This window comes from Emys orbicularis, chromosome 5 (assembly GCF_028017835.1).
Source record: "Emys orbicularis isolate rEmyOrb1 chromosome 5, rEmyOrb1.hap1, whole genome shotgun sequence".
NCBI lineage: Eukaryota > Metazoa > Chordata > Testudines > Emydidae > Emys > Emys orbicularis.
The window spans coordinates 137164786-137192149 of record NC_088687.1 but is presented as its reverse complement, the minus strand read 5'-3'; the positions used below and the strand labels follow the sequence as shown (position 1 = coordinate 137192149).

The window sequence follows — 27364 nt, the reverse complement described above, 5'->3', positions numbered from 1 at the left end:
GCTGAGGGCAGGGGGTTGGGGTGCAGGGTGTGGCAGGGGGCTCAGGGCAGGGGGTTGGGATGCAGGAGAGGTATGGGGTTCAGGTGGGGGCAGTGCGGCAGGGGGCTCAGGGCAGGGGGTTGGGGTGCAGGAGGGGGCAGTGCAGGAGGGGTGCGGGGTGTGGCAGGGTGCTCAGGGCAGGGGGTTGGGGTGCAGGAGGGGTATGGGGTGCAGGAGGGGCAGTAGAGGAGGGGTGCGGGGTGTGGCAGGGAACTCAGGGCAGTGGGTTGGGGTGCGGGGTGAAGGAGGGGTTCAGGGTGCTGGCTTGAGTCTGGTGCCGCTTACCTCAAGCAGCTCCAGGGTGGTAGCGGCACGCAGCGGAGCTAAGGCAGGCTCCCTGCCTGTCCTGGCCCCGCGCTGCTCCTGGAAGTGGCCAGCATGTCCGGCAGTGGCTCCTGGGAGTGGGGTGGGACAGGCAGCTCCATCGCATGCTGCCCTCGCCTGTGGGTACCATCCCTGAAGCGCCCATTGGCCGCCATTCCCCATTCCTGGCCAATGGGAGCTACGGGGAGCGGTCCCTGCAGCCGAGGGTAGTGCACAGAGCCCTCTGCCCCCCCCCCCACCTCCAGGGGCTGCAGGAACGTAGTGCTGCCCACTTCTGGGAGCGGAGCGGGGCCAGGGCAGGCAAGGAGCCTGCCTTAGCCCTGTTGTGCCACAGGTCTGGCAATCCCGTGGGCCAGATTGAAAGCCCTGATGGGCCGGATCCGGCCTGTGGGCGGTAGTTTGCCCTCCCCTGTGCTAAAGGATGGATTGTGATCTAGAAGTCACTGGAGGGCTGGACTCCTGGGTTCAATTACTGCAGTAACTCTACCATTGATGTTACAAATCAAGAATGAGCTCTTCAATCTGCAGAGAAAGGTATAGCATGATCCATTGGCTGGAAGCTGAAGCTAGACCAATTCAGACTGGAAATAAGGCGTACATTTTTAACAGTGAGGGTAGTTAATCAGTGGACCAATTTACCAAAGGTTGTTGTGGATTCTCCATCACTGACAATTTTTAAATCAATATTGGATGTTTTTCTAAAAGCTCTGCTCGAGGGATTATTTGGGGGAAGTTCTATGGCCTGTGCTAATCAAGAGGTCAGATTAGATGATCACAATGGTCCCTTCTGACCTTGGAATTTATTAATTATAAATGTAATACATATCTTCCATTAAAATAGATGTGTCTAAATCTCCTAGACTGTGTTGAAAATATCTGCCTTGGCTGTTGGCCTGATTGCCAATTCCATTTCACATAGGTCACCGAACAACTGTTGAGGTTGAGGTTACTATTACCCAGACTTGGATTCAAACCAGTGACCTACATGAAAAAGGCTTTGTAGCCCATTACTCACCCCTGAGCCATTGAGCTCAACTATTGGTTTATATGAGTGATTATCAATTTTTTTTTGGCAGAATAGTTTTCCATTGGAAAATGCAGTTTTGATGAAATTGAAACATTTTGCAGGAATATGTTGATTTCAGCAAAATTTTCGATGGGAAAAGGTTGACATAATTCCTTTCGACTGTCTAACGTTGTGAAAAAATGTCAAAACATTTTGCTTTGACCTTATTGTTCTGTTTCATTTCATTTTGACTTTTACATTATAATATCTCAATATTTTACTGTATGCATAGCTTTAATTAATATAAATATGATGACAGTGTTTTGACATTATCAAAACAAAACAGCGTTACCTTTGCAAAATGAAATGTTTTGACGTTGTTGAAATTAATCAGGTCTATATTATGAGCATGACATGATTCAATCGTTCTAAAATGAAAACTTGGAATTTCTATTCATGGAAAACTTGTACTTTTCCCCCTCATTTGGGGGTGGAATTTTTTTTGAAATGTTGGAATTTCCCATGGAACAGAAACTCCGTTTTCCAACTAGCTCTAGTGTCAACAGAGTTGTATTTAAAAAAAGAAATGAATAATATAGTCATATAGCTGGTCATATAGCTGCCATGAGATCTTTAGTGATGCTGATTAACATTAGAGGTTTTATAACTCTTAACTGGCAAGCAAAGGGCATTTGGGAAGTAAAGATGCTCATTATTTTGGTCTGATAACACGCAGGAGCTGTCCTTTGGACCTTGCTGAGCGGAGACATCTTTCAGCTATTGCTAGCAGTGGCCAGCAATGAAAAGATGCTTCCCATTTTCCCTGCCACACTGTGTCAATCATGATGTTTCTGGATATAAGTTTTGTAATAGTTCTTTTGCCGATTGAGATGTGCTATATGTCCCAATCCTCTGAAGTGCTGATTATCTCCAATGCCCCAATGGAGTCTATGGGAACTGACGGAGCTTAGCTCTTCACATAACCAGGCCAACACTTATTAATTCGGCTGACCAGTGTACGTGGTTCTGGCATTCGGAATCATAGTACTGCCTTCAGCAGGCTCTTGGGAATTGAGTGAGTTTTGTCTTCTTTTTACCATGTGCATCAGGCGAACCACACAACACACCCAGGTGCCAGACAGACGTGCTACATTCAAAGGACAGCCACAGGCTATCTGCCTTTGAGCCTCTGACTTAGCAGCTAATGGTATGTAACCTTCCACATGGATCAGCCAGAGGAAGTGTTTCACAAACTCAATGGCAAGGCAAGGTGAAGGGCATGTGTGAAAGCTGAGATGGGACATTTTACCCAGGCAAATTCTAGGGTACAGAAAGATTATTAAGTACAGTACATGTGACAATGACAACTTCCTTTATTTTTTTTTCCAGGCCTCTGCAACATTACAAATATTTAACAAAGGGAATAAAAGAGTGTTCCCCTGCTCCTGTTGCATCTAAAATTTCACCCCGACAAGTGGGTACTAAATTGTAGGCAGAAGAAGCCCCTTTAAAAAGGTTGAACCTCTTAGTCTTTTTCATCCCTAATATCTGTGATTTTTGTACAGCTAAAGCAACATGGGATCCACTCAGGCTGTGGTTTATCACTCGCATTGTAAGGACCTATTTCTGTCTCCCTGGGACAGAGGCTCTCAGTAGAGCTGGTTGGAACACTTGGTCCCCCACTCCCTCCACACACAGAAGAATTCAACTTTTTGGCAAAATACTTTGTCCCAAATCCAAAATATTTCAATTGTAAAATGCTGCTGTGGTGCCTCACAAGAGTTATAGTTTGGTTGCCCCATGATTCCATTCTCCCTTATAGGCTAGGCCCCAAGCTGAACTTCATCTCCCATAATGCACTACTGCCATATGACTGCCAATATACGCACTGCCTCCCTTTACCCAGAAGGGAGATCGTGATGCTTCATGGGAGATGTAGTACAGCCAGGGAGCCTGAGCCATAAAGGAGAATGGGAGCATGAGACACCCAAGTGACAAGTCCCGTGAAGCACTTCACAATGGAACTATTTCAGTTTTCGTACATTTTCAACAAAAAATTGAAAATTTCCAAGGAAAGCAGACATTTTTCAGAAAAAAATCATTAACCCCACCCCCCCCAATTTTCCATCAAACAACAGTTTCAATGGAAAAATTTTCAACCAGACCTAATTTTTAACGTTTATGATACTAGGGTCCCCTTTTCCATACCAGAGCCCCCACCCCACCCCAGGACACACACTCCCTCCAGAACATGCCCTCCCCCATTCAGCAATGTGGGAAGAGCAAGGTTGTCAGGCCCTCTGACACTGTTTGTGATCCTCAGCCTGGGAATTCCTGAGTTTAGATCATTTCAGGAAGAAATGGCTTCTTTTCAAACTCCCATCGTATACACCAGCTGGTCAAACTTTTATAATCTTTTTAGACCATTTATATGTGGGTGAAAATACATGAATTAAAAATGTGCGCTTTATCACAACCCTCCCTCCCATATTTCAAAAATTATATAAAGCAACAATACTGCACCTTAACGATAATACTGCACCTTTTATACAGCATTGTGTGTGTATTTGGTACAAACCAAAATATGTGCATTCAGTTTTGTAGACTTTACATCAATCCAACGTACCTTGAATCACGGAACAGAAATACTTTGACTAATAAATACATCTGAGGATGAAAAATAAAAATCTATACATTAAAAAAAAAATCCAGCTGTTGGTAAAGGAAATGTACACTTATATACACACTGTAAACAATAGAAATGTAACCAAACTTCAGTCCAGCTTAATGGCAGATAAAACCTTCTGCCCTCCAGGAATGGAAGCTGGGAGGTTCTGTTGACATAAGTGCTGCGGCCAACCAGTCTTAGCATTAGTTCATTGAAGCAACAAAATATAACAATGCTAAAAGTGACCCCAGAAAGCCAGCAGAATGAAGTGAGAGCTCTTGGACACCAGTGATGCACACGCTTTATGAAATGGCCCAATGATTAACCACTTGGAAGGTTTGGAGATGTTGGGACAGAGCTTCACCTGGGTCCAGCCTGGCGCCACTGAAGTCAATGGAGCTGTGACGTGGGCATCAGCTAAGTATCTGACCCATTTCCTCACACTGGTAAAGGAAAACTGAATGAGGAAAGGTCTCCTCCAAACGTTCTGCTCTTTGGAGGGCCCCTGCTGATTTCCATTGGTGATGGGATCACAGGGCAATGCACTGGCTATAGACACCTTATCTAGATGTCCCTCTCTCCCTGCAAACTGCCTATGCTGAAAAACGTTCTTCTGGTGAATGCTTGGGAATGGCCAATCATAGCCTGATAGGACACAGTTCAGGATTTCAGTTCAACATGAGAGGAAGGAAGCCAGTGCTGGTGGATTATGGTTGGGGGGTGAGGGCACACCGATGGAGTTCCAGGGGCTGCAAGAAGATGGAGATGGAGGGCAGCTGGTAATGAAAAGCAAGGGTCCATTTTGCAAGGAAGCCACTTGCCTTTGGAAGATCACAAGATCTGCAGGGTTCTAGCTATCTAGGTATTTATATGGCCCCCATCACCATAGTTAGGATCTGAGTGCTTTGGGCCGGGGGGCGGAGGGGGGGGGGGACGAGCAGGAGCTGAGTCTGCTGTTCCTTGTGTTTGGCTCCTTATGTGGGTGTGGGGGGAGGGGAGGAGAAACAAATTCTGTCTCCTTGACAGAAAGAGAGAGAAACCATGTTAATTTCAGCTGGTGGAGTCACTGTTCCCCTAGGGCAGGGAGAATGGGGTCCCTATTATGCACAGCATGAAAAGGAACAAGGTCAGAGAGTTTTTCAGTGGAGAGAGTGTGAACTCTTTTCTGCAGTGGGATATTTTGTGCAGGAGAAGGTTAGGCCAGAGCCATATGCTCCTTTTAATCCAAGAGCCTAACAACACTTTCCTCTGATCTTAGTGCAAGGGGTTGGGAGCTGGTGTCCTTAGGCTTTACCAACTGATTTTTACAGTGCTGTTTGAAAAACTTAAGCTGGGTCTGAATCAAAAACCTCTGTGTCCTAACACAGGGGGTGTTCAAATTTGGAGGAAGTGTTGTTTTTTTAAACTGCATTCAGAGCTATATGTTACAGCTCAGGTCCATCTCTAGTTTGGATAATGATGATCAGCTCTCATGCTTCAGGGCATAATTCCCTGCAGGGGTCAGGAAGGAACTTTTTTCTGATGGACATTGTTGCACAGTTGGGTACATGCATTAAGGGTTATTTTCTCCTTCCTTTTCAACATCAGGTGTTGGCCACGACATGGAGACCAGACTGCATGAACCTTATGCTAATTAAATATTCCATGGGTTTCCATGGGTTTTTAACTGAATGTGAATTTGATACATGTGACCGCTGCATTAATTCAATTGTATATTGGTTCAATAATTTGTAAATACAGGATTTACAGATTATATCATATGGACCCCTATAGTTTATTGGGTAAAATATCTACTTTCTGTGTTGGGTTTTATTTTTTTTTAACTGGATATGTCATAACCCTTCCTAAGGAGCCATTATGATCAATTATGTAAATAAGATGCATTTTCAAAATGAGTGCTTGTACCAAAATATATGTCATTCCACGTTGCAATTAAATCAGTCACAGGAAAATGTCATTTATAAAGTGTTTATCAAAGTCATTATCCAATCAGGTAAAAAATCTGCATCTTTCCAAATTCCCACATTAGTGTTTTTTCACTTCTCATAATAATTATTTATATGAGCCAAGATATTGGTTCCCTTGATAGACTGGGATGGTCTCGAGAGGAATTTTGGACTCTAACTCCAGCCCATATTCTGACCCACTGATATCCTGCATGTCAATATTAACGGGAGCTTTGTGTGAAGAGATAAGGCTAGCTTATGACCCTGATTCTGTTCTGGTGTCCCTCTAATGTAATTCCACTGAATTCACTGGTGTGACTCTAGATTTACACCAGTGTAATCAAGATCTAAATCAGACTCCCAGTAAGTATAAATCAGCGTAGCGCTAATGGACTCCAACTTCAAGGAAGTGATGTTAATTTGTACCAGCAGAGGATCTGGCTTTTTTGTTTTAGAAATGCTTATTTTCTATTTATCTCAAATAGTCAAACAAAATCCCTCAAATAAGTTAAATTTTTCTGTAATCCATATTTAACCAATGCTAAGGTTTGGTCTCCAGACTGACCAGGAAGATATAAACTGTAGCTGCCCATGTTCGGGTGATTCAGTTCTGATGTCCCAGCCTGTCCTGAATGGTGTTATAGCTTCCATATGTGCTTAGTTAATCCCCACAGTGATCTCGAAGGCAACCAGAATCGGTTGACAGAAGGGCAGAATTTGGCAAGACACTGTAAAAGTATTGCACAGCAGTCAGTGTTGGAATCCTTTCCTCTGATGGATTCAGTCTCTCTGCACAAAACTAAGCCATCCCTGTTAGGGGGAACTTGCATTCCTGGTTTAAATGAAGAACAAAAATGCTGCCTAAATGCACTAGGCTACAGCAAGTAGCAGGTATTATCAAACAACTTTATAGTGAATGCCCCCACATAATTCTACTTTATGCTCTATGCATCTCCAGCTGTCTTAATTCAAACACCAGGACAGCTGTAATTAACAAAACAAAGGAGATGTGTGGGGTTTGTTTGCGTGTTTAAGCCGACTTTTATCTCCTCCGTTCCCCTGCGGCTCTGACTAGAACCCGGAGGGAGAAACGGTGAAACACCCAACAATTAGGCACTGCTTTGCTGAACGCTTTCAAGTGATCAGAGGTCATAAATTCAGGTATATGAAATCATAATAATGAAACAGAAGAAGCTAATTTAAAAGGTCAAGCAGAAGTGTTAGCAACAGCCTCAGCAACTTGGGAGGAATATTTGATAAAATGCTGGCCAGGAATGGCTAGACAGCCCTGGAAAATCTTCAGTTTATGAGAAAATGTCTGTGATTCGGGAAATGACAGTATGTTGGTATATATATATTTATATATATGGGTGTGTGTATCTGTATGCAGCATATAAATGTACACACACATATACACATGGATGGATGGATGGATGTATTCTCATCTCACTGTATGGGAAGTTACCCGCATAAATCCATTAATATTATATGAAATTCCCATTTAAGCTCAAATTTCCATCCTGCCCTTAACTAGGCCTCCATTTTGGTGGGTGCAATTAACATCACTTGTACAACTCTCAGCCTGATTGCACCTGGAGGTCAGGTATTTAGATGGTTAAATGTCCGCAAATTACCACAGCTACTAACGTGGGCACATGATTATAAGCACCTTTTGCCCCTGGTGCTTTCTTTCCTCTGCATACAGCAGATCTAGACTAGGTAGCTGCTTCCATACAGCACCTTACCTGTCCAATGGATTAGTCCCATTGTCAGTGCAGATCTCCCCTTAACATCAATGGAATACATGCACATGTGTCTGGAGTCGGGGGAGAAGGGCAGGGTGAATGGATTCTTCTCCTTCCAGAGCTCCTGACAAGCATCTGCTCTGGGCTGGATTCCAGCGCCAGTGACTACACACCGCTCTGGCTTTGCCTGCCTGGTGCTGTCTCATAGTGCTATGCGCCCAACAGTGCCTTTAAGCTGCAAGCTCCTTGGCTCCAGTCTTTGCATGGCTGTACTGTCCCGGGCGTGGCTACACAATGCTCCTACTCATCGGAAGTCTTTCCACTGACTTGAATGGCTGGGGGTTTGGGCCCCAAACAATTAGCGGTAAATAAACAATAACTGCGAATTGAAAAGCGCCCGTCAACTGCAGTGGGAATTTGGAGGGGGCAGGGTTAGGCCCTGTGTCAAGCTTTGTATGTTAACCATTTGCAGGCACTGTTCGTACACCGCTAAAGGGCTGTTTGGTTATTCTCAGCTCTCCCTTTATTTATGGTCACCGCAGGGCTCCTACAAACCCGAAAAGAAATACACTTTTCCCACTGAGACGGCCCAACTGGGTTCCCCTGGGGAATTTTGGCAGGACTGGGCTGACTGGGATTTCTGAGCGCTCTTTGGCAAGCCCATTAGCAATCTTTGCACACACACCGTAACAAACCAGACATGGTTCACAGTGAGTGCACCATTGGCCGGTGCTGCTTGATATTGTTGGCTTCCTGCAGGGAAATAGTTTGACACACACCAGACTTGCTTGTGCAATAATTCATTTAGTTCAGTGTCAGCTTGACAAGGGTATTGCAGAGTTCAGCTACTACCCGCTCCATACACGGCCTCCAATAGATTAGTTTCTTTCTTTCTTTTTTTTTACACGTTGTATATTGAGTTTCCATTTGAAAACAAAGAGAAAGGAGGACAAACCATAACACCCAGTTTTCCTAACACTGTGAGCCTGGCAGCTTGGTTTCTCTTCTTGCAAAAGCTTAGTCAGAGCGGCTGGGTAAACATACGTCAGGCCCCAGTAATGAAAGCCATGTTAGTCTTAATGGGCCAAATTTGCTCCAGGTGGGACTGCACTGACCAGGGTGGGATTACACCTGGGATGAATTTGACAGCATGTCTCCACTATGGAGCATGTTTTCCCATATTTTTATTTGCACCAGAGAACAGACCTGAGATAAGACGTTTAGACTCAGATCCACGTTCTGCCCAAGTCCCCAGGGTATCTGAATTCAGGGATTGTGGGCTGAGCCTATTTCTAAGATTAACAGAGATTCTTTGTGGAGCATACTGGGTTTATCAGCTGCCCAAAATGCAACAAAATAGACACAGGGAATACACAGCGGGGTGTGGCTTGACCAACTAATTGGCTGAGTGCAAATATACAACAAAGCATAACACACAACACTGTGCCTGGTCATACTCTGTTGGTGCTACCGATGTTGCCCTTTTGGGGGGTCACACATCTTCTTTCTCCACATAGTCTAGGGCACTGAAGGCCACTACATCCTCTTGGATGTGGGTTCAATCTGGATCTGTGCATGGTGGGGAAAAAAAATCATTGCTACCCTTTTTGGCCACAGCAAGAGCAAACAAAACCGACGATTACTGAGGGCCACTGAATGTTTCAGCTTGGGTAGCGCTGCCGTCTCGGCAAGGAATTGTATCAGAAGGGCACAAGAGTGCTGACTATCATCCTGGACTGCCTCAGCTCAAGAACCCTGATGCATTACAAGGGGGAACGGCAACCTCTATGGAGAGATGTTTGACTTTAGCTCCGACACACTAACCTCAGAGATGGGCCTACATGGAAACCTCCATCCCAAACTATGGGGAAGTTTGAGGCTTGAGCTGAACTTCGCTGCCACCATTTCTCTCCTATAGTTTGAGAGAGAGAGAAGAAGAGGTGGTGGCAGAAGAGCCAGACATGTCCCATATCCAAAAGCATGTCTGGCAGTGTTTCCTCACTGCTGACCCAGAGCAACATGTGCTAGCGATGGTGCTGGCGGTGGGTGCTGTGCGAGGCTCAGGGTGCTTTTCAAACTCAAAGTAAAATGAGACGTGTAGCTCAGATTTGGATTAGAAAAAGGACCCGCACTTCCCTTTGCTTCAGTGTGTAAGTGAGGAGGACTGTTCAGGCATAAACTCATCTTACGCATATGTAGTAACCTGTGGCCAGATATATCAGAGACCCCAGAGTCGACAGCAGGAATCAAATCCTGGGCCCTTCACCATAAGCCCTTACCCGTGAGCTAACGGAACAGCTCTGTCAGCTGTCGCTAAGTAGCAGCTGAATCCTGGCTGGGAACAGCCTCTGGAAGGAGACGTGGTCACATGCACTAAGACAGGAGAATTACACCCAGCTTTGGGGCTTTCATGGTGTTGACCTTTCCATTTTTTTGTAATGGCGAAGGATGCATTCTAGTTTCCCATGAATTGCACAGCAGCTGTGAAACACCATCACCCCAGCAGACGAAACAGATCGTTTCCCTAGACCCCACAGTCCCACTGCTTCCTTCACCTGGCAATACAGCGGATCAGACTCTGGCATTCCATTAGAGCACTAGTATTGCCCTTATACTAAACCCTTATTCCTTATTCCTGTAACCTTAGTGGGTGGTGATCACAAGACCTGCCGGTGGCTCATTTGACACCCGATCGCTTTTTCCAGCCTGCCTGACAAACGTATTGATTGCATTCCGTTTTCGTCCCCTCTACCCACATGTAATGCACATTTAAAAACAAACAAATCGTTGTCCCTGGGCTTTAAATATCCGTTTCTCTGAGCCCGCAGCAGTCTGGTAAATCGTACATTTGGTAGTCAATAGCCTCCATGAAGTCATTAGGGATCCCTAAGGAAACGGACTCCACCTCCATTTTATAAGCTGCAGTCATGCCCCCTTTGCTGGAGCCCCTTATTTTGTTGGAGAGGCTGTTCATCTTTTCTTTCAGTTGGGTGGAGGATGGTTTTTGGAAAGCGGTGACCATTTTCCACCCTTTGAAGCTTAGCAGTCGCCTCTTAGGGGTTCTTTCCTGAGAGGTGGAGTTCAATATGAAAGAGCTGTTGAGGGTGGCGATTCTGGGCCCCATGTCCATGTCAGAATCCCGCCCCGAGCTGCTCATGGAGGCGGCACGCCAGTGGTTGTCATACACCCTCCAGATGGGCCGGCGGCGCCGGCGGCACTGACACTTGAGCAGCCTGATGAAAGCTCTCTTGAACTCTTTGCTGGAGCAGGGGTAGATGATGGGGTTTACGCAGCTGTTGAAGTACCCCAGCCAGAAGATGATCTTGAAGACCATGTCGGAGGGCTTCAGGGAAGGAAAGAAGGAACCTTGGAGGAAATGGGGACAAACAAGGTTAGAGGAAGGCCATTGGGGAACTTGAACTGAAGGTCAGAATATCAAGCTCTGCAAGGAAGGGCGAAACTGATTGTAACCCTGCATAAAATCGGCATGCACCATAGACCAAGAGTTGAGGGTCTGACTCTCTGTTTCGATGCCCCAGGTTGAGCAGCGTGATTTTGCTCAGTGAGATAGTGCTCGGCAGAAGCAAGGCTGGCAGGCCTGGGCCCTAGGTGCTTGTAACAGTGCAGTCAGACTGTACAGGAGATGGGAACTACAGCATCCACCGCACCATGGGACAACATCAGGGATGAACCAGCTTCACCACAGCAGCGCTGCTGAAGGAGCTCAGCGTCAGGGAAATATCTCTCTTCCCATCCCCCCACATGCCTGCCCAGTGCCCATCCTGGCTGCTTGGGCTGGGCTCTGGGGACAGTACTTGGGCCTAAACCATTTTCCATGATTCACAGAGAGACAGGCTTAGAAGCCACAATCCAGACCACAAGGCAACGTTTCCTGTCTTACCTGTAAAGGTACAAAGCCTGCTTCTCATCTGGTGCAAATCAGCACCGTGCAAGTGAAGTCAATGCAGCCATGCCCATTTGTACCAGCGGAGGATCTGGCCCCTGTGATATCATCTTTGAGTAAACTAGGTGTTTCAGGAAAGTATCTGGTTGACAGGCCTGGAATCCAAGTCTTCTAAATGGAACAGATGTGGCAGCACATCAGACCACCCGCTGCCTTGATGCCCTCACAGGAAAGAGCCTCCAAAACCCGGCACAGCTGGAGACTCTGTAGTGGGGTGGTCACCCCGCTCCGGCCTTGAAGGGCTTAAAGCAGCCCTGGGAGAGGGCTGTGGCAGGGGAAAAGCTGGGCTGATGGGGAAAGCAGCCACAGCTGTAGCCCGTGCAATCAGGGCCTAGCTGGCCCTTATAAGAGGGCTGGGGGCCAGAAGAGGGAGACACTCTCTAGCTCTGAGGGAGAAGGCCCTGGCTGCCTGGGAAGCTGAGGAGGGTACCTAGGGTGGAGCAGTGCTGGGGAAGGGCAGAGGGAGCTGGGGAGCACCAGCCTAGCAGAGTCCCAGGCTGCAGGCCGAGTTAAGGGCCCACAGGAGGGTACCAGGGCTGCAGAGGGGCAGCCCAGAGATAGGCAGAGGCAGCTGGTCCAACCCCCATTGCTGATGATGATGGGTTTATAGACTGCAGATTGCCCCAGTGAGCGGGGGCTAGACGATGACTGGCAGTAGCCACTGAGGCGAGGTGGAGATAGAGGGTTGGGGGTTCCCCCAGGAGGGGAGACTCAGACTGAGGGGGTACTGCCAGGGGGGCAGAACCCTGATCTAGGAGGGCACCGGGGTCCAGGAGGGACACGGGGGGCCAGAGGCAGGCGAGACACTGGCCTGCAGGGGGCGCTCCGGGCTGGAAAGAGCTAATTCCCTGGACAACCAGCAGGAGGCGCTGCGCCGGTGAGTCATCGCCCCGCCACAGACTCCCAGACAGTGGGGCGAGCGGGTTGTGATGAAGGTTTCTATGATAGACACACGTTTCAACCCAGCCCAAGCGGGCCACTGGACAACTGCTTTTTGCCCAACGCCGGCACGGGCTGGCACAACTCTCCTAGAGCCGATCTACCAATCCCCGGAGTCATCCAGTTCCCCAGTGCAGAGTCTTTATCTGCACGTCTTAGAGGATATCACTCATTTGGCTCTGGCTCCTGATGTGCAGGTTAACCACGTTAACTGCCGAGCTCTTGTGATCAATGAGAACAGGGAGCCAGGGCTCAGAATGGGTACTGCGGCACCAGGCTGCTGCAGCAGTGAGTGTGGTATATGAACCCAGGCAGATAGACAGCGTAGCTGTGTGTGACACTAATGGTTTTCCCAATGCTAGCGCCAGACAAAGAACTCGTCCCCAAGGGACAGCTGATGCCAGTCACTGACAAACACTGCAGCAGGCTTGCAAACTATAGAAGAGAGCAATTGAACAAGCGAGACTGAGGTGCTTGGGGAAGGCACAGAGTGCAGTCAGTTATCAACATGAAGGCAGTTCCCGTTTCAAGGCAGATGAAACACTAATAAATTCTGAGGGAAGACTTTAATCTGTACCCACGGACGGTGCATGTACAGGATCTCGCTGACTTTTATGGAGAACTCTGTCCCGAGCTGCTGCTCCTCTCCTGTTTGGAGAGCGGAGGCATGTGGCCAGTTTATACAATCCTCAAGGTCCTTGCAGCTTGGATTCTAGCTAGAGAGAATTGAAAAAAAGTGTTGTGAACTATAAATGTGTATATATGGCAAAGAAGTGGGGGAGGTGTGGTGGGGAGCGGGGGGACTCCTGGGTTATTATAGCTGTAGATCTGCTACTGACTCATGAGGCCATTTGGGCACCAGATGAACCATCTGGATAGTGATGTAAACCTACCTCACAGGAGTTTGATGAGGCTTAGTTCAATAGCGTTTCTAAAGTGCTTTGGGATCCTGAGCTGAATAGTGCTTTACTACTGCTAGGGTGACCAGACAGCAAGTGTGAAAAATTGGGACAGGGGGTGGGGGATAATAGGCGCCTATATAAGACAAAGCCCCAAATATCGGGACTGGCCCTATAAAATCGGGACATCTGGTCACCCTAACTAGTGCACACTATTTATTACTACAGTACTTAGTTGCATCTTTCTTTAGGTTTCTTAAGTGTCTAGTTTAGCTGTACATAGCCAAAGCATGCACGTATGCCAAGACTCTTTTTAACTCCCAGGAGAGATTTACAGTAGATGGTGTATTGGGATAATAATTTTGTTCTTCTGTTGGGAGCGTCAGAACCTCACCAATAACTCAAGGAGCTATGGCCAGGGATACATAACCAAAATAGATTTGCCTTCAAAATGCGTATCATTTCTGTAAAACAAAGAATGGACTGAAAAAGAAGAGGCAGCCCTACCAGCTAGGACGTTTATCAGGGACTGATATTCAAGGTCTCCTTGCAAAGTTACTCTAAAACTTACATGATTTAACAGAGAATGAAATCTTTTCTATAGAACTTTGAAACCGCCCTGTAGAGCTGAATAGGGAAAAACCCAAAGAGTCTGGTTTAAAAAGTCCACAGAGAGGTAGGCTGTCGCTCTGTTTTCTGTGATAGGCAGGTGCCAAATGCTACCATTAACCAGGCTATGTTGCATCCTGCACAACCAAAAGTTACCTTCTCTCTCCACCCCCCATCACAGAGGATGCTGGCTCCCCATTCTGTTGTGGCATCCCAGCATGCACCACACTGTGACATCACTGCTTTTGCATGGAGTTGGCTGTATGGTTAAGTAATTCCCAAGATTACCACGCCCAAAATTTCAAAAATCATGAACCAGGTCCACAAAATCATGAGATTTAAAAAAATAAATAAATTTGGGGTTCTTTTAATTTACAATCTGGCACTGGAGCCTGTAGGGTTCCCTTTTTCAAACTTGTCTCCCCAACCTGGAGGGCTAGAAACATACTTTTTATTTTAAGTGAAAGCTGAGATTCTCACATAATCACGTGACTCCAGAAGCTGGGACTTAAAGAAAAAAAGTGAATAGCATGAGCCCTGGGAACACTGTTTTACTGCTAATTTATACCTTGAATGTGTGTGTCCCCTTCTGGCATAGGAAAAGGAATTGGGGCACAAAGTTATCCTCTAATTATGTCTTCTTTACTTTGCCCATTTTAACAAATGACTGCTTTTACAGATATCATAGGCCAGCTCTTGACAGGAATGTACACTGGCTTCGACCCATGTAAACCTGTACGATGGCCCTTGAATGGAGAGTCCACCAAGAGAAGAATGCAGTGGCACAGAATAGCCACAACTTCCCTATCACTGCGGGGACCAGATGGGGTTCCAGCCCAGCCTGAAAAGCCTTAGATGCTGGCTCAGGAGTGGGGCAGGACAAGAAGATATGCAGATTCAGCACATGGCAGCAGCAGCCTCCCACAGCACAAACTCTGAGAGGGGGTGAGTGGTGGTATTATAGACCAGGGGTGCAGTCTAAGTTCCAGCGTAATTCAGAGAGATATAATTCCCTGCAACAGCAGCTGTGATTCTAGGCGTCCATCTTCATAGCATCACTATTGTCTTTTGAACTGGATATTAATTAAACTTATTGGAGTGCTTTTTGGACCTGGAAGCAGTTGATAAGGCACTGGTCCTGGCTTCTATTCTCAGCTCTGGCACTGTCCTTGTGCAACTCAGTTCACCTTTCTGTGCCTCTGTTTCCCCATCTGTAAAAGGGGCAAAATGGTACTGATCTTTCTTTGCAAAGTGTTTGGAGATCTGCAGATATAAAATTGCAACTTAAGTGCTGACTGTTATTCATTCTTGAGCTTTTTAAAAAAAATTTCAAACAAAATATAACCTCTCAAATCTTCCCAGTTATATTTTTTGCTTGCTGTTTGCTTTATTAACTTTAGAAGAAACACACAAGCAAAAATAAAAAAAATACAATGCAATGAGCAAGAGACTTAAGGATGGGATTGTCACAAATGCCAAAGGGATTTAGGAACATGAGTCCCAGTGACTTTCAATCCCAATTCAAGTAGGCACTTGTGACAACCCCTCTCTAAATTAATGTTATTGAATCGACCAGGAATTTAATATTAATGAATTTAACATATCTTAATAATTAATTTAGCATGATTAAATTAAACATTATTCCAGCATCACTGCAAAGGAATGCAAACAGATAACTGCTTTATGCTTTGCATCTTTGGTAAGTATTCTCACACTTCTTATCAAACTGTCTGTACTGGGCTATCTTGATTATCACTTCAAAAGTTTTTTTTCTCTTACTTAATTGGCCTCTCAGAGTTGGTAAGACAACTCCCACCTGTTCATGCTCTCTGTATGTGTATATATATCTCCTCAATATATGTTCCATTCTATGCATCCGAAGAAGTGGGCTGTAGCCCATGAAAGCTTATGCTCAAATAAATTTGTTAGTCTCTAAGGTGCCACAAGTACTCCTGTTCTTTTTTTGGTTTCTAATGTTTTTCTTGACACAAAAGGCCAGGACTTCCCGTCGTAGCCAGCAGGTGGGACTGTTGCACCCGCAGAGTCTGCTGCTCACTATTACACAGAAAAGCCTGAAATAACTTTCTGACTCAGCCTTAATTTCTTTTAATTTTAGCTCTGGATGACAAATCACGACACTGTGTGACTGAGCGTTAATTTGTATTTTAGTAAATATCATTAGCTCTGGGTATCATTATTATTTTATCTGCACACATAGCCCTGGTGTCAAAACAGTTGAAAGGGTGTTGAGAGTCTGGCGTGAAGCCACAGAGATCCAGAAATTCAGCGTTCAGGAGAAAACCTTCCATGCCCCAGTGAGGAGCTTCCAAAATCGTCTGATAGACGAAAATATACTCTGTAAAACCCAGGGCCCTAATTCAGCAAAGTATTTAAGTTCTGGGCAGAATAGGGATGGATTTAAGCACACGCATAAAGTTAGGCACATGTTTAAGTGATGTGACAGGGAAGGCTGGACTTAAGCATGTTCTTAAAGTTAAGGATGTGCGTAAGACCCCGTTCAGGAAAGCACTCAAGCCATGTGTTTAAATGTAAGCATGTTTTTAAGTTCCGTTGCCCTCAGTGGGACTTAAGCATGTGCTTAAAGTTAATCATGTGCTTAAGCGATAGCCTGAATAGTGAGGCTTTCAATCGAGACCAAAACCCTGTGCTGAATCGGGGCCAAGTGGCGATTTACAGCAGTTAACTCTGAACGTTTTAGGCTTTTGTTGCTCTTTGAAACAAGCAACGCTATTGTCAATAGAGATGTGCAGCACCAAAACCACTTGAGCTATGATTAAGTGGCCGGGTTTTACCCTGGTACAATTATGAGTGATACTGTGGCACATAGGCGCCCTAGTCACGCCCAGCACCCCACTGTGCTAGGGGCTGTACAAACATCAAAAGAGCAAACAATCTAAATATAAGACAAGAGGCATCAGCTGGATGCAGACTGATGGGGGAGTACAAGGAAACAGAGACAATGCTGGTCAGCACGACAGGCACGCCAGTCTTGGCACGCCAGTGGCCTAACTGTTGTCAAGTGTTTTTGAAGGTATCCTGGCAAAGGAGCATTTTAAGGAGGAATGGAAAAGAGCACAATGAAGTGGCTTTGTGGGCGTTTCTGGGGCATGCCCCCCCAAGGATGAGGGGCAGCCTCGGAGAAAGCAAGAAGGCGCTTGTTTGAAAATGTAACAAGTGGGTGCTGTAGGCTGGCATCACGGGCCAGTCGGAGCGGGAATTCGACATCTCTGTAGTGAATGTGAGCTGATTGTGAAGGGCCTTGAAAGTGAAGAAAAACAGCTTATGTTGGATATGACCAGAAGGGGGCGCCACCGGAGGCATGCAAAGAGAGAGGTGCCCTGGTGAAAGCGACAGGCTGGGAAAATCATCTTTGCAGCTGTTTTCTGAATGGATGAGAGTGGGGCAAGACTGCATTTGTCAAGGCCAGAGAGAAGGATGTTTCAGCAATTGAGACGTGAGATGATGGGAGCCCGGAAGAAAGTTTTGTGCAGATGGATAGGAAAGGCTGTATCATAGACATAGGCTGCAGAGCCGGGGACACCACCTGGACCATGGTCCGACTACTACCTTTTGGCCAGGCCAAAACTGAGTGGCACTGTGACCCCATGTGCCTGGTTGCAACACCACTCACTCAAATTTGGCCAAGCAGCCACTCACTCTGATCTGGCTCAGCCATCCCCTCCTCCCTCACGAACTCCTGACCCATGAGCTCCTGCACCCTAGTCTGAGTGGCATTGCACGCCGGGTTGCAATGATACTCACTTGGATTTGGAAGGGGTGAGGGTAGGGGCTCATGGGCTGGGGAACAGGCTGGTAGTGGTGTTGGGGTACCTGAGAGGGGAAGAGGAGGAGAAATCTGGGTTTCCTCCCACATACTTTAATTGGGGCTCAGCAGCCCTATTAGACGCGTTACACAGACAGACTCTGCAAGATGCTTGGATGTGCCGTCCTAGAGAGAGGCCCGAGTTGAAGATCATGCCCACGTTAGAGTCCTGAGTAAGAGGGAGGATTGTGGTGTTCTCCACAGTGACTGAGAACAGAGGTAGTAGTAAGGGTTTAGGGAGAAGATTAAGAAGATTAAGAGCTCTGTTTTAGCCACGTTGAGCTTGAGCTGGTGGCTAGGAGATGTCAGAAAGACAGGCCGAGATTGTAGTTTGGACAGGAAGAGTCTGGAGTAGTGAGGTAGATCTATCAATCATGGTAGCTGTATTTGTGCATGCGGATGAGATTACCCAGAGATGAGGTGTTGAGGGAGAAGAGAAGGGGACCAAGGACAGAGCCCCAGGGAACCCTCACAGGAAGCTGGAGGGGGAATGAGGAGGATCCTTTGAAGGGCTTGCAGACCGCGCGATTCGAGGTAGGAGGAGAGCACAGAGTCACTGAAGCCCACAGAAGACAAGGTCTCAAGAAGAAGAGCATGTTCCATGGTGGTGAAGGGGGCTGGCAGGTGAAGGAGGAGGAGGATGGAGTATTGGTTCTGAGCTTAGGCTAGGAAGAGGTCATTGTTGAGAACAGTTTCAGTGGAGTGCAAGGAGTGGAAGCCGGACTGGAGAGGGTCTAGGGTGGGATTGGAGGAGAAGAACTCCAGACAGCAATTTTAGACAGTATGTTCAATGAGCTTAGAGATGGAAAGACAGAAGGGAGATGGGGGGTAGTTGAAGGGAAGTGGGTCAAGGGTGTGTTTTTCCCAAGATGGGAGAAACTTATATTATGCCTCTGTTGTGAGAGGACAGAGCCAGAGGAAAATGTGTGGTTAAAGAGAAGAAAGAGTCAAGGAGCCAGGAGGGGATGCGAGTGGGCAGGAGGGACATCAGTAGACGCGAAGGAGTTAGAAGAGGAGAGCAGACGAGAACCTTCTGCGTCTGTGACCGGGGAGAAGGAGACCGTTGTAGGAGGGGAAGGGAAGGCAAGCTGTGGGGTCGGGGAAGGTCATGTCATATGTTGTTAATTTTCTCTTGAAAGACATCAGTGATATCCTGTGCCGAGAGAGCAGTGGAGGCAGGAGGAGGCGAAGGTTCTAGGAATGAGTCGAAGATGGCAAAAAGGCAGCAGGGATTGGTGGTGTGAGATGGTTGAGGTCAGCTACTAGAAATAGGCAGGTTCACCTGCCCTTAGCCAGTTTATTTTAAATACATCAGTGCTGGTGCGGGCGACTGGACTCCAAACCCAGATCCTGCTCTGAATTTCACAACTGCTTCTCATCATTATTATGCACTGAAACAAACCCCAGATCTGGATGGCCCTAACCTCTGGAAGGTTCGAATTCTCGAGCCCCACCCATGTTTTCCAGCTTAGACCCAGTTCTAATTTGAATGTGGTTCTGTAGGAGTGAGTGTGTCTGTTTCTTAAATACAAAGAGTAGGAGGACAGTCCAGTGGTTGGAGCTCAGGCCTGTGTGCTGGATCTTGTGGGGGTCTACTCCTGACTGCACCGTTGACTTGCTGTGTGACAGCAGATCACCTGATAGCTCTGTGCCTCAGTTTCCCCACAGGCAAAATGGGTATAACAACCTTTTACTACTTCCCAGCAGTGTTGTGAGGCTTAATTCAGGACTGTTTGTTGAGTGCAGTGAGTTCTGTAGATGAAAAAAGCGGTAGAAGTGCAAAGTGTTCTTATTTAAAAGGAAAAAAAGAGGAAAAGAACACACAGCTACAACAATAAAGAAAAAAGGAGCGGCTCTTTAAAAATGAATCCTGTACCTACGTCTTGAGTCATGCCAGCTAAGAGATCAATTCATGCTTACAATAGCACATTTTAGGGAAAAAACACATCCCCACACACTTATCACCTATTGGTGTAATGTGGCTACTGTAGCTTATCCCTTGTTCTTGCAGTGTTGGAAAAGCTGTGCATTTTAAAAGCAGTAGGAGAGTTCACTGAAGTTTAACACTGGTTGTTTTTCTCCCAGCAGAATTTTGTGTACATACCAAACCTAGGGGCTCATTAGCATCGCTATTAGTATGCAAATATGCATGCCCCTGAAAGAGACACATATTGAGTGCATCCATAATTCATCCCACCACTTGCAGTGTGATTATGCAGCTCATATTTTATGTCCTTGGCTAGTAACTAGATACATTTAAGAATTCATCAGGCTGGTAGTGAGGAATAATGCTGAGTCTTAGATAAGGCAGAAAAATCATTAGTAAGAAAGAACTAGCTTTCTCTATCTCTCACCCACATAGCCACATGGAGAGGGAGGGCTTTCAGGATTGGGTCTACGTTATATAATAGTTACACTGCAGATGTTATTCAGGCATGGAGTGAGAACACTGAATATTGAATACACTAAGGACCCAGGATAAAATTTCCAAAAGCACTTAAGTGAGTTAGGAGCCATAGTCTCCTTTTCAAAACTGATTTAAGCACTAAAAAGTCAAAATCCCAGCAATTTTCAGTGAGATTTAGGCACCTGAGCAACTAAAGGCCAACTAACTGTTACCGAAATCAATAGCTACCTTTAAAATGTTGACTCTTAACTGCCTACCGCATTTAGGCATTTTTGAAGTTTTTGCCCCAAATCTTGCAACCCTTGTACAGTCCTTCATTTGGAGTTTTGCATGAGTAAGAACAGCAGGATGGGATCCCATTATAATTATGTATCATTATCCTATTCTCCAGTAGTACCTGCCATAAATAAAACCGCAGAACAGTTTCCATGAAACCCTCTTGTTTTTGTGCTCCTAACTGTCCAAACCATTCACCTTTGGGCTATGTTTGGATTCGGCCTGCAGGTGAATTTGGAGCAATAGCTGTGTAAGTGTTTTGGGGTCAGGAGAGGGCGAAAAAACACATTTTTGTGTGTGTGTGCGTGGCCTGTCCTGAGTATGGGCTTTGGGGAGTCTGAGACTATGTGGGTGCAGAATCTGAAAGTAACGAATGTTTGAAAATACACGGCGGTGTACGTGCAGCCTTCAGTTATAAGGGCTGATCTTACACAGTGGATGTGGCGCCCATGTGTGGGATGGCTGCATAGTGAAATGCCTGGAGAAAGGCACTGATTTAAATGTGCCATGGCTTTAAAACCTACATCGGCAGCAACCTTTCCCTCAAAAATGACAGCTGACCCCAGCCCCTCCTCCTCTCCCAGGTTGAGGCCTCGGGCATGGGGCTGCGTGGTACATAGGACGGCAATGGGACAAATGTGCTCTAGAGAAATGAAGTTGCGTGGGTGGGAAATGCTGCAGTCTCATGGGTTAAAGGTAGAATTATGAACCAGGAGCTCCAGTCCTGGCTGTCACTTTGTGACCTCGGGTAAGTCCCTTTCCCCCTCAGTTGTCCATCAGGACACTGATGTTTTCCTACATCATAGAGGCCTGGCTGAATTATGTTCACAGAGCATCCAGGAGGCCAGTTAGTTTTCCTTCTCACCAGCAGCTTTCCTTCTGGCTTATGGGTGAACACCCTCACCTTCTGCTTAGCATGGGGTTTTGAGGACACCTCATGCGGACATTCCCAACTGGGATACCCCTTGGCTGTCTCACAGGATGTCTCGTGGGAAGCTTAGTTAGTTATAAACCACAGTTTCCCGTCCCTGTATGGGCAGAGCGTCACCCACTGGCTCACCATGTAGCCACGCATGGAGGTCTCCCATCCATCTGATTTAGTTAGGAATTGGTCCTGCTTCGAGTTGGGGGTTGGACTAGATGACCTCCTGAGGTCCCTTCCAACCCTGATATTCTATGATTCTATGATTCACACACTGACCAGCCCTGACCCTTCCTATGCTGCCTCCATCCCATGGCCTTTGCTCCTCCCCCAGGCAGTGAATCAGTTTAAGGTGCTATCATTGGATTGTTTTGTGAGTTGCCAGTCACGGTTTTCAGTGAAAATGACAAATGCACAAATGAAATGGACTGACTCCAATCGAATTCTGGCCTCAGCTCCCTGGATGCAGCCAGAATCTCTGAGCAGCTTCCTTCCTGACGCAGTTGGTACGGGGACACTGGTTGGTCACAAGGACACTGGTTACAGCATGCCCTGAATAACTGCGGAAGAGAAATGCCACAGTGTCTCCAGGCGCAGGCACGTGACGACTGCTGTTCAGAAGTGGGTGTTAGCGCCAAACCCAGAGATACTAAAGGCATCAGAGAGGGAACCCCAGCCTCTTGACACTAAGTCACGGTGTGACCTTGGGCAAATCAGCTCTATCTGTCCATCCAGCCCACACCCTTCACCGTGGTATCGAGATGCTCAGATAACACAACACAGAATCTAGACAGGCAGGGTCGAGGCCCTGACCTCTCTCTCTATACCTCGGTTTCCCCAGTGGGGATACCGACACTTCGCCACTGCACAGGGGCTTTGTCCCAGGTGGACAGCACCCTGCATACTGACCCAGTACCAGTTTACATGACCCTGCCAGCAGAAAGGTGAGATAATGGTCTGGAGGGACTTTAAAGGGCCTCCCTTACCTTCTGATCTCCCCCATGCCCTCCCCACAACAGAACAAGGGGGTTCTCACTCACTGGCATAGCTAGGACAGGAAAACTGGGTGGGCCTCGGCTTTTGGGTGGGTGGGCACTGATGGGGGAGGAGGGGGAGCAGGAGAGATGGGAGGCCCTGGGGAGGGGGACAGAAGGGATGGGGGCCTGCCTCCCCTCTTTCCCCCTTACTGCTCAGTAGGCACCTGGGGCACACAGGCTGTGGGGCATGCCCATGGGGCAGATGGGGGCCCGGCTGGGGCTCAAGCTCTGCCCACCTCTCCTGACCCAAGCTCAGTATCTGTCAGCCCGGATGTGTCCCCCTCCTGCTGGCACCGGATGCTGCTGACCCTGTCTCCAGCCCCAGTGTTAGCCCTGCCCAGATCCGCCCCCCACAAGGCACCCCCCCACAGGGCTACGCCCCTGCTCTCACTTCCTTAGCCCAATTAATCCCCCAAACCCAAGGAGGCCTGGCTGTGCCTCTCACTCCCTATCCACCTGCCTCACCTTGTCCTGCTGGTCCCCACTGGATGTGAGCTCCAGACCGACCTGCATCCCACCGCCTTGACATTCAAGTCAAGAATTGGCCACAAGGGCAGGGAATCAGTGAGGGTTTCTGGAGGTGTGGGTGGGTCAAGATTCCCGACACTCTCCCGCCTGCCTGCTGGGAGACCCTGACCGACCTGCCGCTCCAACCCCTAAAAACCTCTTCCTCCCAGCTTCTGTGAGAGTGGCGGGATTGGTAGGGGCCAATGTTTCACTGCGCACAGGGATGGTCGTTTATACTGGGGTGGTTGTGGCGGTCACTCCACTGTCAGGATGGCAGTAGGGAGTTGTCTCGTCTAGGGCAGAGAGGAACATGGGACGCTGCAGCTGACAGCATGTATACAGTGATGAGAGCTGCTGCTCGCTGGAGGTAGCGGCGCTAGGATCTCAAGTGGCCCAGCACTGGAATTCCTCAAAGATTGTAAATGTCCCAGATGCAGCTCAGCCCCATAAACAATCTAACAATAACAAACGGCTTCCATCATGCCACCACAAACTCAAACACCATGGCATTTGCTAGAGGCTTTTAAGAGGTACGTTCCCTGAATTCAGTGCTGTGGTGAGGAGCGAAAGCATGGATCATGTAACTCTTCCCCAGTGACTGTAAGTCCACAGCCATGGGTGGCTGCTTGTAAATTGCCATCAGCAGCGGCACTGCTCAGTTTTGATCTGGGGATCTCAAAGCACTCCGGCATGGTAAGGAGGTGTCTCTATCCCCTTTTCACAGGGAGAGTTCAAACAAATTGCTTACAGTCACACAGCTAGCCAGTGGTAGAGGCCAGAATGCAACTCCAGTCTCCCGGTCCCCTGACCTTGCCCCTAATCGCTAGCCCACCTTATCCCTGAAGGTGATGTTTTGGGATCTGCAGATTTAGAATATGCCGTGGATCTAGGGGCTCAGATTGCAGCTGGGTCGCTGGAAAGCCCTTCGTTGTCATATGATTTCCGGGCAGCTTAGCAGGTGTGTTGTTTCCAGATGACACCTTAAAGAAAAGAGGCCACGTCTGCTCTGCATGAACATTAAAAGTCCTGACTCACTGTGTGGTACAAGTAGGGGTTTGTCCCCAGGTCCTCAGCCAGAATGTCTCCCACTAGCTGCCCACACTTCTCCACTGCAGCTCCTGACAGCCAAAGAGCTGGGTTCAAATGTGCTGCAAGGCACAGATAACAGGGGCAGAGCAGTTTAGTTTAGTTCCCTGCTGATGCCCGTCCACAGCAGAAAATCACCAGATAATTGTCCGTCTAGTGATTTCAATGGGAATTGAAGGTGCACAACGCCCTCCCAGGAGGCACTCAGTATCTTGCAGGACTGGGCCTCCGTTTCCTCATCCAAAAATGGGACTAATAAGACATACCTGCCTCACAGGCGGGAGCTGAGGCTAAACTGATGAATGCTTGTAAAGCCTGCTGAGATCCTCAGCTGGACAGTATTAGAGATGTGCATGTGCTCAGGGGCACTATTCACTCCTCCAACAGAGCAGGACTGTTCCCTGTCTTCCATTTCCTCACACTTCACCCAGCTCATGGGTGATCCTGTTTAACCCGGCATCAGCCCAGAACAGTAGCCATAGATCTCTAGAGTCCTTGCTCACTGTTCTGGGCAGGGCTAGCTGTAAAGCTCAGGGGCTTCCAGCAAACTGTACCCCTATGCAATGGACTGCAGAAAGTAGACCAGACAGGCCTCCGAAGCTGTGACCGATGCACTACGGAGGGTAGCGGGAGAACCATTCTCCCTGTCAGGGCTGTTCCACCAAGGTATCCATCCACACTGGCCCGGTGCTGGTGGGCGTTGGCCCGGTGGAGGACAACTCTGTGGTTAGCCTTCCTCTGAACCCAGTGTTGTGATGGCTTGTGCACTACTGGCAGCATCTGTCTGTGTGTGTGATATATTAGAGCGGGGCTAGAGGGACCAAACAGGGTGTCAAATTCCTTTTGGGTAGAAAAGGCCATAGTGATGGAATAGCGCCACCTAGTGATACATCACTTCCCAGGGCAATGGATGGTGCAAGCCAAAGAAACTGGTCTGTGAGAACAATGAGCACCAGAGCTCTTATACGGGGACAAAGATCTGAAAGCTGCAGCAGAAGGGGCCCAAAAAGATACTGCACTAATAATACCAGGCACTTCCACAGCACATGCCAGCTGGGGATCTCAAAGCACAATGCTGGCATAACACATTAAGCTTCATTACACCCCTGTGCCGTGGGGACATATCATTGCCTTGATGTTAGTAATGGAAAGTCTAATCCACAGAGAAGGTGAATGCCTCAACCAAGGCAACACAGGAAGGGCCAACTTGCCTCGCTGCTGTAATGCCATTGACTCCATGGGAGTTACTTCAGGGATGGATATGGCCCAGGGTCTGTATAAGAGCCAGGAACAGAACCAACATTTCTTGGTTTCCCGCCCTGCGGTGTGACCACAAAACCATCCCTCCCCCTATTACACATGCCATTAATCTGCAAGCTTCACCATTCACACGCAGAGCCATGACAGCCTTTCTCCCCATCTCACGATGGGCTAGCAGAGGGTGGCGGTGAGGGCGCACATTAAAAAGAATTGGTTACTTTTGAAACCGTGCATTTACGGGGCCAGCACGAGGAACTGTCCGAAACACTTAAAATGAAATGCTAGCTGTCAAAAGCAATTGTGTAATTCCTGGTCCTTGTTCTGATTTGTACGCGGGAGTCGCTCAGGCTCCAGCTACAGAGCCAAAAAAACTAAAAACCAACAAAAAACCAAACCAAACCTTGTGGCACTGAGTCTCAGGTCAATTGACTCAGGCTCACCGGGCTAAAAATAGCAGCGCAGGCGTTAGGAGTCAGGCTGGAGACCAAGCTCGGAGACGCTTCCTCCTCCCCGCCCCCGCTGGGTTTCAGACCTCGGGCTCCAAGCTTGAATGTCTACACTGCTATTTTTAGCCCTGCAGGGCATGTCCCGCAAGCTTGAGTCAGTTGCCTCGGGCTCAGATTTGCTACTGTGTTTTTTTGCTATGTAACCATACCTGAATTCAGTGATTCGCACTGCCTCTCCAAATTGTTAAAGCAGGTCTGACTGTAATGGTGAATTAACTGTTCCCAGAACATAGATTGCAAGGCCAGATGGGATCACTAGCTCATCTCACCTGACCTCTGGTATAACACAAGACACAGAATTTCACACAGTTCCCTCTAACGTGAGCCCCAAAACTTGCGTTTGGCTAAAGCATGTCTTCCAGAAAGCCATCCAGTCTTGATCTGAAGACATCAAGAGATGGAGAATTCATCATTTCCCTTGGCAGTTTGTTCCTATGGTTAATCACCCTGACTGGTAAAAATTGTGACATTTCTCGTCTGACTTCAACTTCCAGCCATTGGTTCTTGTTATGTCTTTCTCCCATAGGTTAAAGCGCCCATTAGCACCTGGTTTAGTGCCCCTTTTCTCTAGTATGTAGAACTTCTGGGTCTCATATTTAGACAGCACCTTTCATCCAGTAGGATCTGGAAACCCTTTACAAACAGAGGGCTTTCAAGAGAGACCTGCTGCATGGCCATCAGCAACAGCTGCACACAGGAAGCCGTTTTTAATGTAGAACAACAACAACTTTATAGACAAACTTATGAATGATACAACACGTGCTGTTACTCTTACTTGCCACTAGATAGTGCTCTTTGCATATACTGACGCCATGTACATAGCCAGACAGACATGCATCTGACGAAGTGGGCATTCACCCACGAAAGCTTATGCTTCAATACATCTGTTAGTCTTAAAGGTGCCACAGGACTCTCGGTTGCTTTTTACTGCTTTATCTGCAACTCTTGTAACCGCCATCAGATCACTCCACTTAGTGAGTGAGATCTGAGAGGGGACAGCATAGGCAAGCACTTCATTAGCAGGGTGATGACTGTTTTGACTCATGTCTCCCCCACATCTCTTTTCTACCCTGTTTCATGTACCATGTGCTGGGTAATGACGTGAGAGGATGCTATTCTTGTTAAACTCACCTGGCTCTTCTATGAAAGCTACTATTTACACAGCTACTTCAGCTGCAGGTTAGCATTCCCAGTCATGTGCACACAACCTGATGTCTTGTCACCTCCTCCAGCCTCTGCTCCGCCTTCCAAGTTTCAGGCAGGTTCTCTGTGTTCTTGTTAGTAAGGGAGTAGGTTAGGGTGACCAGATAGCAACTGTGAAAAATCGGGATGGGGGTGGGGGGTAATAGGAGCCTATATAAGGAAAAGACCCAAAAATTG

At 47.5% G+C, this 27364-nt stretch overlaps 1 protein-coding gene across 1 annotated transcript in view; it reads right to left on the bottom strand.

Moving 5' to 3' along the window:
• Window positions 1–10528: 10528 nt before the first annotated feature.
• The window catches only part of ADRA1D (adrenoceptor alpha 1D), a 72649-nt gene continuing 55813 nt past the window's right edge, over window positions 10529–27364 (bottom strand). Inside the window, exon 2 of the mRNA XM_065405281.1 lies at window positions 10529–11094. Within this exon, the coding sequence (XP_065261353.1) occupies window positions 10529–11094 (566 nt within the window). The remainder of the gene's footprint in view (window positions 11095–27364) is intronic.